Source organism: Heptranchias perlo, chromosome 4 (assembly GCF_035084215.1).
Source record: "Heptranchias perlo isolate sHepPer1 chromosome 4, sHepPer1.hap1, whole genome shotgun sequence".
Classification (NCBI taxonomy): domain Eukaryota; kingdom Metazoa; phylum Chordata; class Chondrichthyes; order Hexanchiformes; family Hexanchidae; genus Heptranchias; species Heptranchias perlo.
Window position 1 is genome coordinate 45,291,507 of NC_090328.1, and position 19,194 is coordinate 45,310,700.

Here is a 19,194-nt window from a genome sequence, read left to right on the forward strand (position 1 = left end):
CAAGTAATGTGCATCTTCCGCATACAGTTGGAGTTGAGCGGATTAATCAATTTTTGTAGGGAAACTGCATGTTGTGGAATGCCGGCTGGTGGCATTTTTGTTATTGTTATGCACCAATGTCATGTGCAATGGCCATAGGTTCCCTACTTCTGTGTTCTGCTTCACAATGAAGCACAGGACAGTTCTTAGTAAAAGTCTAAACCAAACTGACCGATAATATACAAAAAATTGTGTGTGTTTCCTGGACTTCTGAGGGGATGGTGCTGGAGAAGCAGTCTGTGTGGAGGATGAATATTATTTAAAGATCCCACAAAGTTAGGTTTTACCTCTTCCACATTTATCAATTATTCCAATAATTTGCCCTCGGTGGTGAGTAAATTATTGGAAAAAATTCTGAGGGACAGTATTAATCGCCATTTAGAAAGGCACAGATTAATCAAGGACAGTCAGCATGGATTTGTTAAGGGGAGGTCGTGTCTGACTAACCTGATTGAATTTTTTGAAGAGGTAATAAGGAGGATCGATGAAGGTAGCGCGTTTGATGTAGTCTACATGGATTTTAGCAAGGCTTTTGACAAGGTCCCACATGGCAGACTGGTCAGAAAAGTAAAAGCCCATGGGATCCAAGGGAAAGTGGCATGTTGGATCCAGAATTGGTTGAGTGGCAGGAAGCAAAGGGTAGTGGTCGATGGGTGTTTTTGTGACGGGTAGGCTATTTCCAGTGGAGTTCCGCAGGTCTCAGTACCAGGTCCATTGCTTTTCGTAGTATTTATCAATGATTTAGATTTCAATGTAGGGGGCATGATTAAGAAGTTGGCAGATGACATAAAAGTTGGCTGTGTGGTTGAGGAAGAAAGCTATAAACTGCAGGAAGATATCAATGGACTGGTTAGGTGGGCAGAAAAGTGACAAATGGAATTCAATCCAGAGAAATGTGAGGTAATGCATTTAGGGAGGGCAAACAAGGCAAGGGAATACACAATAAATGGTAGGATACTGAGAAGAACAGAGGGACATTGGAGTGCATGTCCACAGATTCCTGAAGGTAGCAGGACAGGTAAATTAAGGTGCTTAAGGAGGCATAAGGGATACTTTCCTTTATTAGCCAAGGCATAGAATATAAGAGCAGGGAGGTAATGCTAGAACTGTATAAAACACTAGTTAGGCCACAGTTAGAGTACTGCGTACAGTTCTGGCCACCACATTACAGGAAAGATGTGATTGCACTAGAGGGGGTACAGAGGAGATTTATGAGGATGTTGCCAGAACTGGAGAATTTTAGCTATGATGACAGATTGGATAGGCTGGGGTTGTTTTCTTTGGAATAGAGGAGGCTGAGGGGAGATTATATTGAGGTATATAAAATTATGAGGGACCTAGATAGAGTGGATAGGAAGGACCTGTTCCCCTTAGCAGAGAGGTCAAAAACTAGAGGGTTTAGATTTAAAGGATTAGAGGGGAGTTGAGGAGGAATTTTTTCACCCAGAGAGTGGTGGGGGTCTCAAACTGACTGCCTGAAAGGGTGATAGAGGCAGAAATCCTCATCACATTTAAAAGTACTTGGATGTGCACTTGAAGTGCCGCAACCTACAAGGCTACCAACCAAGAGCTGGAAAGTGGGATTAGGCTTGATGTCTCTTTTTCGGCCGGCACAGACATGATGGACCAAATGGCCTCCTTCTGTGCTGTAAATTTCTATGATTTCTATGATCATTTTCCACACCACACTGGTACCTTGGAGTACCTTGGACTAGGAGAAAGGGAAAAACCTCAGCTAACAAAAAAGATCTACCAAAGGTATTATCATTCCATTACTGCTAAGTCTAAGTAGCAAGGTATGGAGGTTACTCCATATAGAGCAAATAAAGTGGACAGTGAGCTAAAGCAAGAGATATTAGGAGGGGTGACGAGGTGGGCTTTAAAGGGGTTTTAAAGGAGAAGAGGGGTTTAGGGAGGAAATTCCAGGGCTTAAGTGATTGAAGGTATGCCTACCAATGGTGGGTGAAAGGTGTGTGAGTCAGAGGAATGGAGAGCTCGAGGTATGGCTGGAGGAGGTTATAGAGATAGGGAGGGGTAAGGACATGGAGGGATTTAAAAACAAAAATGAGAATTTTAAATTTGAAACTTTGGGGGACTGGGAGCAAATGTATGACAATGAGAACAAGAGTGATGTTGTTTAAAATAATAAAGGGATTTGATAGATTAAATCTAGAGAAACTATTTCCTCTCTGGGGGAATCCAGAACCAGTGGGCATAATCTTAAAATTAGAGCTGGGCCAGTTTGGAGTGAAAGAATTTTCTCACACAAAGTGGAAATCTGGAACTCTGTCCACCAAAAGGCTGTGGATATTGAGTCAATTGAAATTTTCAAGACTGAGATCAATAGATTTTTGTTAGGTAAGGGTATCAAGGGATATGGAGAAAAGGCGAGTGATAGGTTGAGGTATACATCACCCATGATCTAATAGAATGGTGGACTAGGCTTGAGGGGCCGAATGGCCAACTCCTGTTGCTGTTTATATGATGGGCGTGTGGGACTTGGTGCAGGATAAGATATGAGCAACAGAGTTTCGGATGAGCTGAAGTTTATGGAGGCTGGCGGTTGGGAGACTGGCCAGGAGAATATTGGAATGATCAAGTCTGGAAGTGACAAGATGAGCATTTCAGTGGCAGATAGGCTGAGTAGGGGTGGATACACGTAGAGCTGGGTGTCATCAGTGTACCTGTGGAAGCATACCTCATGTCTGCGGATGATTCCTTCCATTAGTATTATAAGCACAATACTAAGGTCAAGGAATTAGCCCCTCTCAACAGTCAAGCCAACAACTGGATCGGAGTGTAGAATTTGGTCTGACAGTTGAGAGAAGATTTTACTTCTGTGGGGAAATGAGATTAGGCAAGTACTATTCAGTGCTAGGTTTTCTGAAACCCATCATTTGAAAATTCATTGATTGGGTTACCAGAATTGCCTATGCTCCTTCTGCTCTGAATTTTCTGCACCACCCTTGTGATCAGGAAAAGTTAAAGAAGCACATTTTCTTAAGGAGAAAGATCTTCTAACCTCCAGTTGACATGTCTGTGATGGTTGATCAGAAGAGCTTGATTCATCAGGTAACCCCAGGTCCAGAAGATTTCATGCCCCAGCAACAACTTACACTTATAGTACCTTTAATTTAACAAAATGTCTTAAGACACTTCACAACAGCGGAAGGTGGGAGGGACAGACATTCATGGAGGCGAATTGACAGCTAGGTGAGACTCTCTGCTGGCATACGTCCATCCAGGCTAGATTTTGAATGTAAGGAGTCTTACAACACCAGGTTATAGTCCAACAGATTTATTTAAAATCACAAGCTTTCGGAGGCTTCCTCCTTCGTCAGGTGACCTGACGAAGGAGGAAGCCTCCGAAAGCTTGTGATTTTAAATAAATCTGTTGGACTATAACCTGGTGTTGTAAGACTCCTTACATTTGTCCACCCCAGTCCATCACCGGCATCTCCACATCAGATTTTGAATGTGTCACTGCATGCTTCAGACAACCAATGGATAAGCCAGATCACTTCTTGGCAGAGTGACCAAGAGTGAGGTGATCAACAATATGAAGGTGGGAATATACTTCTAACTTGAGACTCCCAGATTAACATGGAATATGTTCAGGAGTGGAGAATGTTATTTGAACCTGGGGAAAAACAAACAGCCACTTTGTTGCAATAGATTCTTTTGAACAAATTGTGCAGTGCCCATGCTAACTTTGCAAGAGCCAAATATGTTTCCAATCTAGCATTTTGTTGAGCAAAGACGAAAAGGAGAAAATATGTACATTGCTAATATTACATCATGTTATTATAGGTGTTTGTCATTAGAATAGGAATTGTGGTGATTGTTTATAAGAAAAAATGCATTAGAAACAATCAAAATTTGCAATGCTGTAGTATCTTTTTAAATAACTAGAACAATTGCCACTGGACAGTTTGTAAATATTTACCACCTCTGTTTTATAATGTTTATAAAGATCCAGGCATTAGGCACGTTCTGTAAAGCTTTAATATAATGAGAACATAATTTTAAAAGTTTTAACACAAGTGCTTTATACAATAATAAGCAGTGTGCATTTTCAAATACAGAGTTCAATATTGTACAACATTTACAGATGCTACATTTCATTATAAAAAACAAAATAAATGAGTGAAGAAAAGGAAATGGTGCTCCGATGGCTGATCCCTTTCTAATCTTCAGAAAGCAGATGTGTAACTCTGTGGTCGCGGGAGTTGGCTAGCCTGAGTTGTTTTTCTTCTTAAAAATCATTAGGCCCTGACTAGATTCTTGATTCAACTCGTGGAAGTTCACCTGTTTAAACATAAGTTTTGAGAAACCAATTGATCAGGTGGTTCTTTGCTGGCAGTGGGAAAAGCGTAGGGAAGGGCTGGGATGGTACATGGGAAGAATCAGCAATCCCTTGAAAGCTGCTTCAGTGGCCCCGCTGGGACTGAAGACAAAAGGGTGAAAGAAATGGTGTAAAGGAAAAAAAAAACAGCACTGGGGAAACTTCTGCCAGGAAACACAGTGCTGTGTGTACACCATTGAGTCTCTGTGTGTTCTCGAGAATTCAGAATAGAGAAAATAAACAAAATCTGCTCAAAAGCCGGTTTCTATACTTAAGGATGTTACGACCAGCTAATGATTATTTCCATCCATGCTGTGCTGGTGCTTTCTGTAGGATTCAAGATCACAGAACTGGGCTGTCCTCAGTGGTATCACCTTTATACACATTCTGTAATTAACTATTAGCTCATCCCAGCTAATTTTCAATATGTGCGAGAACCTTGCAGATAACTTGCACTTACATAACCAAACTTTATTGAAATGGTGAGTTTAGAAACAAACTTTGGGATCAAAGATTAGGGTGTAAATTTTCCTCGTTGTGTCCAAGTAACTCTCAGTTCCCAGACGCAGTGCAGAGGAAAGGGGAGTAGAGACCCATAGGAGGTAAATGTCCGCGGGGTTCTCCCACTCGTCTGTCGTAACTTTGGCAGAATTGCCGCAGAAACCACAGGAGTGTGGCATAAACAATGTTTAAAGTTACAGCGGATAAACAGGAGAACCCCTGCAGAAATTCCCCCCCGTGGTCTCAGGTCTGCACCACCACAACACTACCCCGGGATTTCCGGGCCTTCCCCAAAATCATTTAACAGAGATGCGGTCCAAAATATATGGTAGTGGGGCTTGTACCGGGACTTTCCACTCACCGAGGGCAGCCAGAGGATTCAAGAAGACAAAGAAATTTAAATATTTCCCTCAACCCAGAACAAACTTGAGGCACTTGACTTCTGCCAATGGGCCTTCAGACTGCTGCTCTCTAGGAGCAGTTAGCCAAAAGGCTCCAATCCTCTAAATCCAGCGCAAGGGGAAAGGCCTGCACTGGGAGTGAGCCTGGGCCATGCCTGCTGGGTGCCCAGTGGGAGCCCCGAGTGGAAGGTCGGCTCTTAGGCCACTTCCTCTTTAATTCTCCTTCCTGATAATTTAGTTTTTATACAAAGGTATGAAAGATTAAATGTGACTTAATGCGTTACAAAGTTACCACCGTAACTAGCGGAAGGTGTTGATAACTCCTATTCCACTCATATGTGGCTAATTAGTTTCTAGGTTAATTGTACATGTACTAATCAGAGGTGGTTGTATGAGGAAAATAAGTTTTACTGCTTTATAACACTTTTTTCCTATTTTTGTCTATCAACAAATTTTGTACTTAATTCACTACTAAGACAATGAAAATCTATGGCCCAGAAATTGCTCATAAAATAACAGCGAGGCTAACGGGACTCATTGTTATTTCAGGGCAAATGGAAGAGCAAGTTCCAGCAAGCGCACATGCGCAGCCAAACGCGGAAATCCGGAAATTGCTCTACCATTTGTCCTGCTCGTTTGAAAGCCTCGAGGGAATAGATGCCTTCCATTCACTGTTTAGGCTCTACATGTAGAACACCCACTTAGGCAAGGCGCTGGTGCCCCTGCAATCACACCCCAGTATGAGTTGCCACCTTTAGTAGAGGAGGGAAGAAAGTTTTTTTTTAAATGTGATTAAGACAAGGTTATGTATACGAAACTGTGAATCCCACTGCATGTTTAATCAATTTACTCTCTTAATTAATCATCCGGTTCATAGTGACACTTTTAAAAACATTACAAAGAAAGCACAAGTGGTGATGTAATCAATAATACATACACATTTTGCATGCATTAATATTTGCATGTTTCAATATAAGATTTCATGTGTCCCATCCAGAAAATTTAAAACAGCAAATGTTTAATTCTGTGAAGGTTCATTCTAATGTTATAATCCATGTGCTGAGTTAACAAAGAATGTGCATTTTTTACAATAATCTTAAACTTGAAACTGTAGCCTTTTCTATTAAGCACATTGCTTAAAAAGAACACAAAAGTGTGTAAATTTCATGAACACTTCAAAAGGAATAATATTCTAATTGTGCTGTCCCTAAGTATAATAGAAAAATGAATGCCTATAAAATCTCTTAAAATGGTTATTTCTGTTCATCAAACTACTTTTATTATTCACAATTCCTACCAGAGTGTGCATGATGTGTCATTAGTGTCTTTTCAAAGCTTTTAAAAATGAGCTAGACTGTTATTGCTGAATATTCCTTTTTTTGTGATAATGACGTTTTTATTCTGGTCTTTACGAAGTGAATATATGAATACAAAAGTAAAGTGCAGTTACATTCATCACCCATGTTGCGTGTCATGGATACTGCATTTTGGGACTATTATTGCATTTTGGGACTATTAACGCTTCTGACCTGCCTTTAGAGTTGAATCAGAACTAAAATGTTAATCTGTAGGAGGCTCTGCCTGTAACAGTCTACACTTTAAGGTGAGCAGTACAAGATGCCCACAAAATACTGTCCCGAGTGGCAACAGAGGTGCATACAGTATGAGAATGAATGTTAAAAAGATCACTGAATAATATTGAATTTTATCACTGTTGTCAAGAATCATAAGATATCCAGATATGTTGGAATTCTTCTGATGTTCCTCATGTTTTCTCAAAAAGTCTTTTTGTGGTTCATTGCACTAATCTGAACAGCTACTGCTAAGCTGGCTCTGGTTGGCATGTAAGGCAGCTTTGCACCCAACCTGGCTTAAGTCAGAGTAATGTGCTCAGAACCACACACATACTAAGAGTGAGAAATCAGAGAGTGAGTGAAAGATTTGTAGTCAATCACAAGAACTCAAACCTCAGCTTGAAATGTGATCGCTTTGGAACAAATCTGTAATGTGACTAGAAGGAGCTTATTTTGATGTTGTATTTCTGGGACAGTGCATAAAATATCATTCCCCATTTCTGGCATATATCCACAGCTGTTATAAGTTGGTTTACAAGGGTTGTCCCTGGTGCAAAACGGCACTTACCGGGAAATCATTCAGTCCATATAAATTAATGGAAGGAAAGTCTGGTACTATGGGCCCACGATTTCCCAGCCTGTGAATAACATTCCACACCAGGAATGGCCAACCCCAGAATCAGCCCTATTAATTTATGCTGGAGATATGCTGGGTCATGTGTCATTTATGGTGCTCCCAGAGTATCCACGTCACGGAGACCCAGGAAAGTCAGAGCTGCACCATTGAGGGGGTGGTGCAGGCTGTTTCTGCTGAAGATGTTAGTTTTTTTTAAATGCTGACTATTTATCCAGAGCCCTTTCTCAATGTCAATCGATCAACATTAGTAAATTAGCATTAAGTCCCCCAACTCCATTTTAGTTCAGTAAGTACGCTTGGCCACAGTAAAATCATAACTGGTGAAATTTCTGGTGTAGGGGGGGCTTTACTTCACCAGTCCCACCTCTCATATCACGATGGAAAGGAGCATGCGCTAGAAGTGGTTGCCTCCCCATTTTGAATTTAATGAGAAAGAAAGGGGTGCCCACCGCCCCCACCACCCCCCCACCCCCGCCCCCCCCCATCCCCTGCCTGTCTTGCATCCTCATTCTGCCCTCTGAGGCCCAAGAATTTCATGTTTGCATGCACCTATGACTTCACCAAATTACAGTTTAGCAGTTACTTGAGACAAATACGAAGGCACTTACCACTTGCACATCAGAATGAACTCTGGAGAGAAAGTCTAGCAGTTCATTGTTATCAATGAGAAATGGATTGCGAAGTTTCTTTGTGAACTTGTGGATACCTGTGAAAATTGTTAATTAAAGAATCTCAGACTACTTGTTTTTCTCATCTCCTACAGTTCAAATGACTGTTAATGTGATGAATTGTAAACAGTAGACAGGGAACAATCAATCTTCACATCTATGAAAATGACAATGGACATCTACACAATGAAGTCACCTTACATGGTTTCCTATTTCAATTTTGCATTATTGAATTGTGTCACAATCTTCCAACATTAGGTCACCATTAGATATAATTTGCACATAAAACTTTTCTTAATTGAAGCTGTGGCACCTGACAACAGGATCTTGTACATTATGCTGGCTGATCCTGTCTTTTATTTCTCTTACAGCTTAAAACCTAACACTGGAAAAACACAGTGATAGTCCTGACATTCCACATCACTCCGGTAATCAAGGAGATCTAAGGCAATTAACAAAATGTAGTTTACATGAAATAAGATATTAGCCTCCTTTTCTGAAAGAACATTAAAATATGAAAATAGAATTGTTTGTATTTTTGGTTAACAAAATGTTTTTAGAAACAGATTTTAGTATTTCCTGTCCTCCCCCTTTTTCAGGTACCTTTGTGTCACACGTCAAGGCAGATAATGTGATGACAAGCACCTAATCTCTAGATAACTGGCCACGGAGGCCTGAGGGCTGCAATGCCCCCGAGGCGCTCAGTATGCCCCAATGCAATTGTAAACAATTTTACAACACCAAGTTATAGTCCAGCAATTTTATTTTAAATTCACAAGCTTTCGGAGGCTTCCTCCTTCCTCAGGTAAATGCCCCAATGCAGTCAGCCAGCACAGGGGTCACTGGATGCTTGGGAGTAAGGCTCATTTGAATTAGGGGGACCTCCCCATCAAGTCACCCGAGTTGCACTCCAGTCACCCAGTGCCCATTTGGAATGGGAACTGAATGGAAGGCCCGAATTAAAAAAAAGCCCTTGCTGGTCTTCCTCCCTCTCCTGCATTGCTGTTCAACTTCCTCCTACTCCCCCACAGCAGGCAAAACTGTTGGTGCTCCACAGGCAGCGAGCAGCTTTTCACTAGCTACGAAATTTGGGCCGCCGCATGCCCAGTGCTCTCAGAACATCCTGAGTGATGTATGCAGGGCGCCAGAAAAATATGTAGATGAGCTGAACATATTATCAGGTGAGATCAGCTCATTCCTCACAGCTGGCACTGCGCGGGACAACATTGTTGGCCCCACTGTCCCCTCGTTGAGAGGATGGGCAAGTAAGTTGCTGCAGGCATTGGCCAATACTGTAGGCCAATTATATCACACAATTTGCATCAATGCAAATCAAATTTACTTGACAATGACACAAAGGAGGAGAAATTTGACTTGCTCCCAGAACGGGCCCACAAATAAAATCTGAAAATTGCTTAGAGATTTTTTTTGAGCAGCCTCCAGGTGATTATGCCGCTCAAGACCTGGTACAACTAGATGGCGCATGCGAGGCGTAAGCTTCGCCCATTTGTACTTGAATTTCGCACTTATGGTCCCACAACTCACGTAGGTTCCTGATTTGTACATTTAAGGAACCTAATACCTGTTTCAGGCACGCAATCAGAACGACTAAAGTCGGCTGAGCCAAAATGGTATCCGACGCACTTCCGGTCCAGATTGGGCGCAACAGACTGCGATGCACAATTTGGAGGCCTAACACTCATTTACGGGCAGCCGTAAGTTGAATTTCTTTCCCAAACTGTGTACTATAATGTGCATGAAGTCACCTGAATCAAGGTTCAGCAACTGATGCTTTGGCTTCATGATAGCTACAGTAAATCTACTACCAATGCGAGGTTCCCAGAAGGTCCACTGTTCCACTCACTCTTTGTTAGCATTAACATTTTGCCAGTATTTGAATGCTAATGACTGTAACTCTGTGATTGCATGCAAGCACACAAAAGGCAGAGATCTATTTTGTCTGGTCAGAGTAGTTTAGATTAAGCAATATAACATTCCTGAACTGCATTGTTCCAGGCAGTTACTGGTCTCAAACTGGTATCTATACCTGTGCCTCCACTTTGTACTGGTCACTAATAGGTTTATAACAATGACTTAGGATGATTCACACTCTGATTTTCTCTCCTTCTCAGTGAAAAATTGTCTCATCTTTGCTAAATGTCTTTCAGCACAGCTGAGATCAGGAACATGTCACGTGGAGAACTATGGACACTAAATTGTGACCTACCACTCACTCCATGGCACGGTGCACTGAAGCATCAACACAATTTACCTTTTATTACCAGTTTTGTACAATACATTGTGACTAAAAGTTGTGAATAAAACATTTTTTTTTAACTTATTACTGTTTACAATTAAGTTTAAGGCAAAATTCAAATAAAACCACGTCCATTCTGCTGCCTGCCATTTTTAATTGTGAGCTTGCAAAAAGAAAATGCAGTTTCTAGTTAGAATTTTTCAGAGTATAGAAACATTTAAAGAATGTATATTAAAGCAATTAGATGTTTGGCTGTTTTAAATGCCATCCTGGGCAAAACCATAAAAAGGCATGATTTAATATGTTATGAAAACTGTGTGCTATAATTAGCTTCCAATGCATTGCTGAAACAATATGGAAACAAAATATTTCCAAAACAGATGGAACTGATTTTTAACCTGGAAACAGAATATTCAACTTGAACCCTTTATGTACTTTAAGACTTTTTCGCTTTCCTTTCGACAAAATATTTTTTCTGACAATTGTTTGAAAGTGACCGTTATAAATAATAATATAATATATAGCTAAATCATGCATTTATATAGCATTTTACCACATCACAGGACATTAAAGGCGGCACCTTAAGTTGATAAGGCTGTAAAAAAAAAAGCAAATTGAATTCTAGGTTTTATCTCAAGAGGAATAGAATATAAAAGCCAAGAGGTAATGATGAGCCTATTTAAAACCTTAATACGACCTCAGTTAAAGTACTGTGTGCAGCATTGCTCCAAACTACAGAAAGGATATTGAGACTTTATAGAGGGTTCAATGCAGATTCACTTGAATGCTGCCTGGCATGAAGAAATACAAATACAATGAAAGACTTGAAAAATTGGATCATTTTTCATTAAAACAACACAGATTATGAGCCGGTATGATAGAAGTTTTTAAAATTATGAAAGCATTGAACAGAGTAGATAATGGCAAACTGTTTCCAGTAATCAATTGTAAACAATTTTACAACACCAAGTTATAGTCCAGCAATTTTATTTTAACTTCACAAGCTTTCGGAGGCTTCCTCCTTCCTCAGGTAAATGTTCAGGAGCTCCTCGAAGCCTACGCATTTATACATATAGAACAATACATGGTGTTTACAGAATGCCCCTGCAACTGCCCGTTGCCAAGGCAATCACCGTGTTCAGACAGAGAGGTGTCACCTGCAGAACCCCCGAATACACATTCAACAAAAAAACAAACAGGAAAAAAAACAGAGAGAGGCAGAAACATCCGGAAGGCAGAGAAAGCCAGCAAATGACCCATTATATTAAAAACAGATAACATTTGTTCGCTGGTGGGGTAACGTGTAGCGTGACATGAACCCAAGATCCCGGTTGAGGCCGTCCTCATGGGTGCGGAACTTGGCTATCAATTTCTGCTCGACGATTTTGCGTTGTCGTGTGTCTCGAAGGCCGCCTTGGAGTACGCTTACCCGAAGGTCGGTGGATGAATGTCCATGACTGCTGAAGTGTTCCCCGACTGGGAGGGTACCCTCCTGTTTGGCGATTGTTGCGCGGTGTCCGTTCATCAACCATGGCGAGACCATGCAGACGCTGCGACAACGGATGAACGGACACCGCGCAACAATCGCCAAACAGGAGGGTTCCCTCCCAGTCGGGGAACACTTCAGCAGTCATGGACATTCATCCACCGACCTTCGGGTAAGCGTACTCCAAGGCGGCCTTCGAGACACACGACAACGCAAAATCGTCGAGCAGAAATTGATAGCCAAGTTCCGCACCCATGAGGACGGCCTCAACCGGGATCTTGGGTTCATGTCACGCTACACGTTACCCCACCAGTGAACAAATGTTATCTGTTTTTAATATAATGGGTCATTTGCTGGCTTTCTCTGCCTTCCGGATGTTTCTGCCTCTCTCTGTTTTTTTTCCTGTTTGTTTTTTTGTTGAATGTGTATTCGGGGGTTCTGCAGGTGACACCTCTCTGTCTGAACACGGTGATTGCCTTGGCAACGGGCAGTTGCAGGGGCATTCTGTAAACACCATGTATTGTTCTATATGTATAAATGCATAGGCTTCGAGGAGCTCCTGAACATTTACCTGAGGAAGGAGGAAGCCTCCGAAAGCTTGTGAAGTTAAAATAAAATTGCTGGACTATAACTTGGTGTTGTAAAATTGTTTACAATTGTCAACCCCAGTCCATCACCGGCATCTCCACATCCAGTAATCAAGATCAAGGGGCCATAGATACAAGATTAATTGTAAGAAATTTAGAACAGAGGGCAGGAAAAACTTCCTTACACAGAGAGTTGTGAGGCAATGGAATTTACTTTAGGGTTAGTGGTTGAGGCAGAAATCGTGTCATAATTCAAGGTTAAATTGGATAGGTGGATGAAGGAAAAGGGGATGATGGCACATGGGAACAGGATAGATAAATATGATTAGGACTATTTGCTCGGTTGGAGGGTAAACACCAGCACAGACTGGTTGGGACGAATGGCCTGTTTCTGTGTTGTTACTTCTATGTATTTCTATATATATCAAAATGTTTTAAAGTGCTTCACACATTTAATTTTTTTTGAAGCGTAGTGACAGATGTTATGTAGGAAAATACGACAGCTATTCTTTGTCAGTAATGTCTCACAAACAGGCATGGGATGAATGACAAGTGAATCTGGGTTTTTATTGGTGATGTTAGCTACATAACAGGATAGTAATGTTTTGGACAAAAGAAGACAATTGGTCCATCTAACCTAGGCTTACAAATCTCCTTACTGTAATTCTACAAATAATAGACCTGTATCTTAAACAGCAAAAGGAATTCATCCAGTCCCTTTTTTAAACCTTCCATGGTTTCACCACTGGTAAACCATTCCACATATCTATCACCTTTATTTCTGAAAAATATTACTTAAATTTATCTTCTTCCAACATCATTAACTTTAAACTGTGTCTGCTGGTGCTTGAAGCTAGTACCTGACAGAAGAACTTTCCTGAATCTAATTTCTCCTATTCTGAAAATTTTAAAGACCTCTATTAAATCTCCCCTCATCCTCTTTTTCTCAATAGAGGTCATGTTCCAGTTTAGACAAACCATCATTATAACCCAGCCTTCTAAGTTTAGGAATCAGCCAGACAGCCCTTATCCGTGTTTAACTCCATCTGCTACCTCTGTTCATTGAACTAGCCTGTCCAGATCCCATTGGATTATTACACATAGATTTGCATCATTTGCCACTCTACCCAATTTGTTATCATCTACAAACTTAGATACTTTGAACAATATTTTGTTCTCCAAATTATATAAAAATTATAAACAACAGTGGTCCCAACACCGACCCTTATGGAATTGGTTTCCACTGACAATTCCCCAAGAGCCACCACTCTTTGCTGTCTACCAAAAAGCTATGCACCAATCCAGCCTAATACTTTTTCAGTGATCCCATGGGCACATACCTTGTGAATAATTGAAGGAGGAATGTTGGCCAAGACACCAGGAGAATGACCTGCTCTTCTGGGATCATTAGTTTAAAGTCTCATCTAAAGGATGGCACTTCCAACAATGCAGCACTTCTTCAGTACTATACTGGAGTGTCAGCCTAGGTCATTAGCTCAAACCTTGATATCCACAATCGTCTGAATCAGAGGTGAGAGTGCTGCTAATATACATGCAGAGAACAGCATTCAGAACGTACATTCAGAGAAAGCATTCAGAGCATTGGCTTAGTGGGTAAATGCACTGCCTGTTGTACAGACCAAGAAAGTCCCAGCTCAAACCCCAGTCTATGCTGGCCTAGCTGATCTGAGCTGACTTTAATGTCCCTAGGCTAGAGAGGGAAAAAAAAATCAGCCTACCTTCTCCCTCCAGATCACTATCCGGTGACTCTTGCAGGAACATGCATGTGTGTGGATGTCAGGTATGAGGTATGCTTTACCCAGAAGCTTCCCCCAAGCACAATGATCTGATAACCGTCCTTAGATACAGGGGTGGTGCCAGAGGATTGGAGAATTGCAAATGTTACACCCTTGTTCAAAAAAGTGTGTAACGATAAACCCAGCAACTATAGGCCAGTCAGTTTGACCTCGGTGGTGGGGAAACTTTTGGAAACGATAAACCGGGACAGAATCAACAGTCATTTGGACGAGTGTGGATTGATTAGGAAAAGCCAGCATGGATTTGTTAAAGACAAATCATGTTTAACCAACTTGATAGAGTTTTTTGATGAAGTAACAGAGAGGGTTGATGAGGGGCAATGAAGTTGATGTGGTATATATGGACTTTGAAAAGGCGTTTGATAAAGTGCCACATGGTAGGCTTGCTATTAAGATTGTGGCCCATGGAATAAAGGGGGCAATAGCAACATGGATACAGAATTGGCTAAATGACAGGAAACAGAGAGTAGTGGTGAGCGGTTGTTTTTCAGACTGGAGGGAGGTGTGCAGTGGTGTTCCCCAGGGGTCGGTGCTGGGACCACTGCTTTTCTTGATATATATTAATGCCTTGGACTTGGGAGTACAGGGCACAATTTCAAAATTTGCGGATGACACAAAACTTGGAAGGGTAGTGAACAGTGAGGAGGATAACGATAGACTTCAAGAGGATATAGACACTCTGGTGGCATGGGCAGACACGTGGCAGATGAAGTTTAACGCAGAAAAATGCGAGGTGATGAATTTCAGTAGGAAAAATGAGGAGATGCAATATAAACTAGAGAGTACAATTCTAAAAGGGGTAGAGGGACAGAGGGATCTGGGGGTGTATGTGCATAAATTGTTGAAGGTGGCAGGGCAAGCTGAGAAAGCGGTTAAAAAAGCATACGGGGTCCTAGAGGCATAGAGTACAAAAGCAAGGAAGTCATGATGAACTTTTATAAAACGCTGGTTCGGCCACAACTGGAGTACTGTGTCCAGTTCTGGGCACCGCACTTTAGGAAGGATGTGAAAGTCTTAGAGAGTGTGCAGAGGAGATTTACTAGAATGATTCCAGGGATGAGGGACTTAAATTACGTGGATAGACTGGAGAAGCTGGGATTGTTCTCCTTGGAACAGAGAAGTTTGAGAGGAGATTTGATAGAGGTGTTCAAAATCATGAAAGGTCTAGACTGTGGATAGAGAGAAACTGTTCCCATTAGTGGAATGGTCAAGAACCAGAGGGCATAGATTTAAGGTGATTGGCAAAAGAACCAAAGGTGACATGAGGAAAAACCTTTTTACACAGCGAGTGGTTAGGATCTGGAATGGTGGAGGCAGATTCAATCATGAATCAAAAGGGAACTGGATAAGTAATTGAAATGAAAAAATGTGCAGGGCTACGGGGATAGGACAGAACAGTGGGACTAGCTGGATTGCTCATGCTTAGAGCCGTTGCAGACTCAATGGGCCGAATGGCCGCCTTCTGTGCTGTAACCTTCTATGATTCTATGAAACTACCAATGCTCATACACGGGCTCACACACCAAGAATGGCTACTTGGCCAAGGCACTGGAGAGCATTCAGCACCGTTCCAAGCAAACATTAGTTATGGACTAACTATTTTTGTTATATAAATGACATTTTAATTGCTTTTTCTGCCATAAATATATTACAACAAACATGTACACAATGAAAAACATGCTTCTTTTTTGCTTAATCTGTAACATTTTATTAGTTCAACCTATTAAATCATATTGACTCTCAGAAAAAGTAACCCCTTTTGTGGATTAATCTTTAAAAAAATAATTGTAACATTTTTTGATTTTGGTGCAGAATTACACCAGCAGTTCTCTAAAGAGCAGTGCTGGGCTTTAGTAGGCCATCTCAAGATCAAACTAGCCGAAAAAGACAATGCTCTATAGAGGCCTGTTCTAAATAGACAGCCCAATGTGGCCTGTAACTGAAATCTATCAACTGTGAAAGCTATGCAATGAATCTACTTTAACTGTAGGGCACAAAAGCACTCCCAGGCAGACTGCCCCTCATCCCCCTTGTATGTCTCGAAGTAACCCAGATAATAGCTGTAATATCTCACCTACATTTGGCAAAGTTTTAGAGAACTGGAACAGCAAAGTTTATATTTAATTCTGCATTATTCTAACTTCAGGAATGTTGCAAAATGATCCAGTTTTTGCAACTGACTTTTAAGAGGTGTTCTGATTATTGGGACCATAATAATGTTAAAGAAGCTTTGCTGTTACTTTTCTACCAGTCTAGTTTGTTCCAAATTAATTCAACAGCTCCAAAATGTTCTTAACAGCATCATTAAACAAAGTTTGAGTGAATATGGTCTAGTAACTTCACATTGTTATTGTCAGTATGGGTTTGCACCATAGTTACTATTTGAGCCTGCTTAGTGCTGATATTATAATGGGCTCAACAGTTAGTTCTTTGGTCATTGGTGGGATATTTCACAGCACAGAAGAAAAATTAATTTAAAAGGACTAGCACCACTGTTGTGGCTTGATCCATGGAAACGCACACCCACTAGCCAAACCATAAAAATAAAACTGATTTTATTAACTCGAAGGTTTCCAAGCTGTTGGCGCGCTCATATTGCTGCAGGAACAGGTATAGTGGGAAGCAACTACGAAGGATTGTAAACTACATAAGTGCAAGAAATGGCAAAAATCCTACACTACAAGACATTTTTAGTGATCCTTTGAAAAAGACAGCTGATAGCTACAGCACTGTACTTTTATGTCTACTATCTTGAAGATTATTCCAAACACTGTGCTCCTGTTTAAATTCTAATTATATTACAGAATTTGCCTGTTCTTATGCTGCTAAATATGCCACATTTATACTGTGCTGGCATATGAGACCTCAGACGGCAGACCCCCTGTGAATACTGCTGGCAATAACCTTTGCCGACACTAGCACTTTCTCATCAAAGTCCCCTCAAGACCTTCTCCCGAAGGGGATTTGGTGCTTTTGTGGAATGGTTCTGAGACATTTATATTAAAAAATGCTGTCAACGGCTCTTTTGCTGTCACATCACAATCCTGTACAGTAAATGGGGTAGGAGTATTCCTCTCTACAGGTAATGTTAAGCAAGTAGCAGACAAAATAAATTACAAGTGTGGATGGTTATACGTCCATGAAGTTAGTGAAGCCTAAGCTATCTATCTATCACTGTGCTTGTAATAGTTTAAACGGCAACTCTCTTCATGGACAATTATTTAGGGAGCACCAGTAGCAGGAAAAGTTGTGTCATTTTTATCCTGATGACATCTTGCACAACTGATATGATGTATTTACATAAAATTTACTTCACGTTATATATTTTTAAAAAGTGTTTTTCCATGCGCTTTTTCTTGATGATGGTGCCCTTTTAAATAACTTGTCTCAGAGTAAAGTAAAATCAAATTTTTTTGATGGTGATTTTTAAAAATTCACAATCATTGATGTATCACACTGCTGGGCGTGTACTATAGACCCCCAAACTGTCAGAGGGAGACTGAAGAGCAAATATGTAGGCAAATTTCTGAGAAATGCGAAAACAACAGGGCAGTAATAGTAGGGGATTTCAACCACCCTAATATTAACTGGGATAGAATCAGTGTAAAAGGTACAGAGGACGTAGAATTCTTAAAATGCAAGGAGTTTAGTGAATAAGGCAGATGAGCTGAGGGCACAGACAGACGCGTGGAAGTTTGATATTTTAGCTGTTACTGAAACATGGCTTAAATAGGGGCAGGAATGGCAGCTCAACATTCCTGGGGACAGGGTTTTCATACGAGATGGAGAGGGGGATAAAAAAGGAGGAGGGATGGCAATATTGGTTAAAGAAATAATTACAGCTGTGAGGAGGGATGATGTGTTAGAAGGATCATCAAATGAGGCCATATGGGTTAAGCTACAGAACAAAAAAAGGGGCAATCACACTGCTGGAAGCAGTCAGAGGGAGATTGAAGAGCAAATGTGTAGGCAAATTTCTGAGAATTGCAAAAACAACAGGGCAGTAACAGTAGGGGATTTCAACCACCCTAATATTAACTGGGATAGAATCAGTGTAAAAGATATAGAGGGTGCAGAATTCTTAAATTGCATTAAGGAGAACTTTTTTAGTCAGTACGTAGCAAGCCCAACAAGAGGGGATGGGGGGGCAGTTCCGGACTTAGCTTTAGGGAATAAAGCTGGGCAGGTGGAAGGAGCATCAGTGGGAGAGTATTTTGGTGGTAGGGATCATAATTCAGTTAGAATTAGCATAGTTATGGAAAAGGTCAAAGATAGAACAGGAGGTAAAGTTCTAAATTGGGGAAAGGCAAATTTTAAGCTGAGAAGTGATTTAGCAAAAGTGGACTGGAAACAGCTACTTGAAGGTAAATCAGTGTCGGAGCAGTGGGAGGCATTCAAGGGGGAAATATGAGGGATCAGAGCAAATATATTCCTACAAAGAAAAAGGGTTGGACTGCCAAATCTAGAGCTATGTGGATGTCAAGGTTCAATTAGGGTAAGATAAGGCAAAAAAGGGAAGCTTATGTCAGATACCGAGAACTCAATACTACAGAAAGCCTAGAGGAGTTTAGAAAGTGCAGGGTTGAAATTAAAAAGGAAATTAGGAAAGCAAAGCAAGGGCATGAAAAAATACTGGCAAGTAAAATCAAGGAAAACCCAAAGATGTTTTATAAATACATAAAAAGCAAGAGAATAACCAAGGAAAGAATAGGGCCTATTAGAGACCAAAAAGGTAACCTATGTGTGGAGGCGGAAGCTGTGGGTATGGTTCTTAATGAATACTTTGCGTCTGTCTTCACAAAAGAAGGGGACGATGCAGACATTGTAGTTAAGGAGGAGGAGTATGAAATATAAACATAGTGAGGTAGGAAATATACCGGAT

The 19,194-nt window shown here is 40.9% G+C and overlaps 1 protein-coding gene across 8 annotated transcripts in view; it reads right to left on the bottom strand.

Annotated features, from left to right (window-relative positions):
* Positions 1-3,438: 3,438 nt before the first annotated feature.
* The window catches only part of LOC137320893 (multiple C2 and transmembrane domain-containing protein 1-like), a 603,286-nt gene continuing 587,530 nt past the window's right edge, over positions 3,439-19,194 (bottom strand). For all 8 annotated transcript variants that reach the window (XM_067982848.1, XM_067982849.1, XM_067982856.1 and 5 more), the window contains 2 exons: positions 8,106-8,203; positions 3,439-4,347 (listed from right to left, as the gene is read on the bottom strand). In XM_067982848.1, the coding sequence (XP_067838949.1) occupies positions 4,273-4,347; positions 8,106-8,203 (173 nt within the window). In that variant the 3' untranslated portion in view covers positions 3,439-4,272. The remainder of the gene's footprint in view (positions 4,348-8,105; positions 8,204-19,194) is intronic.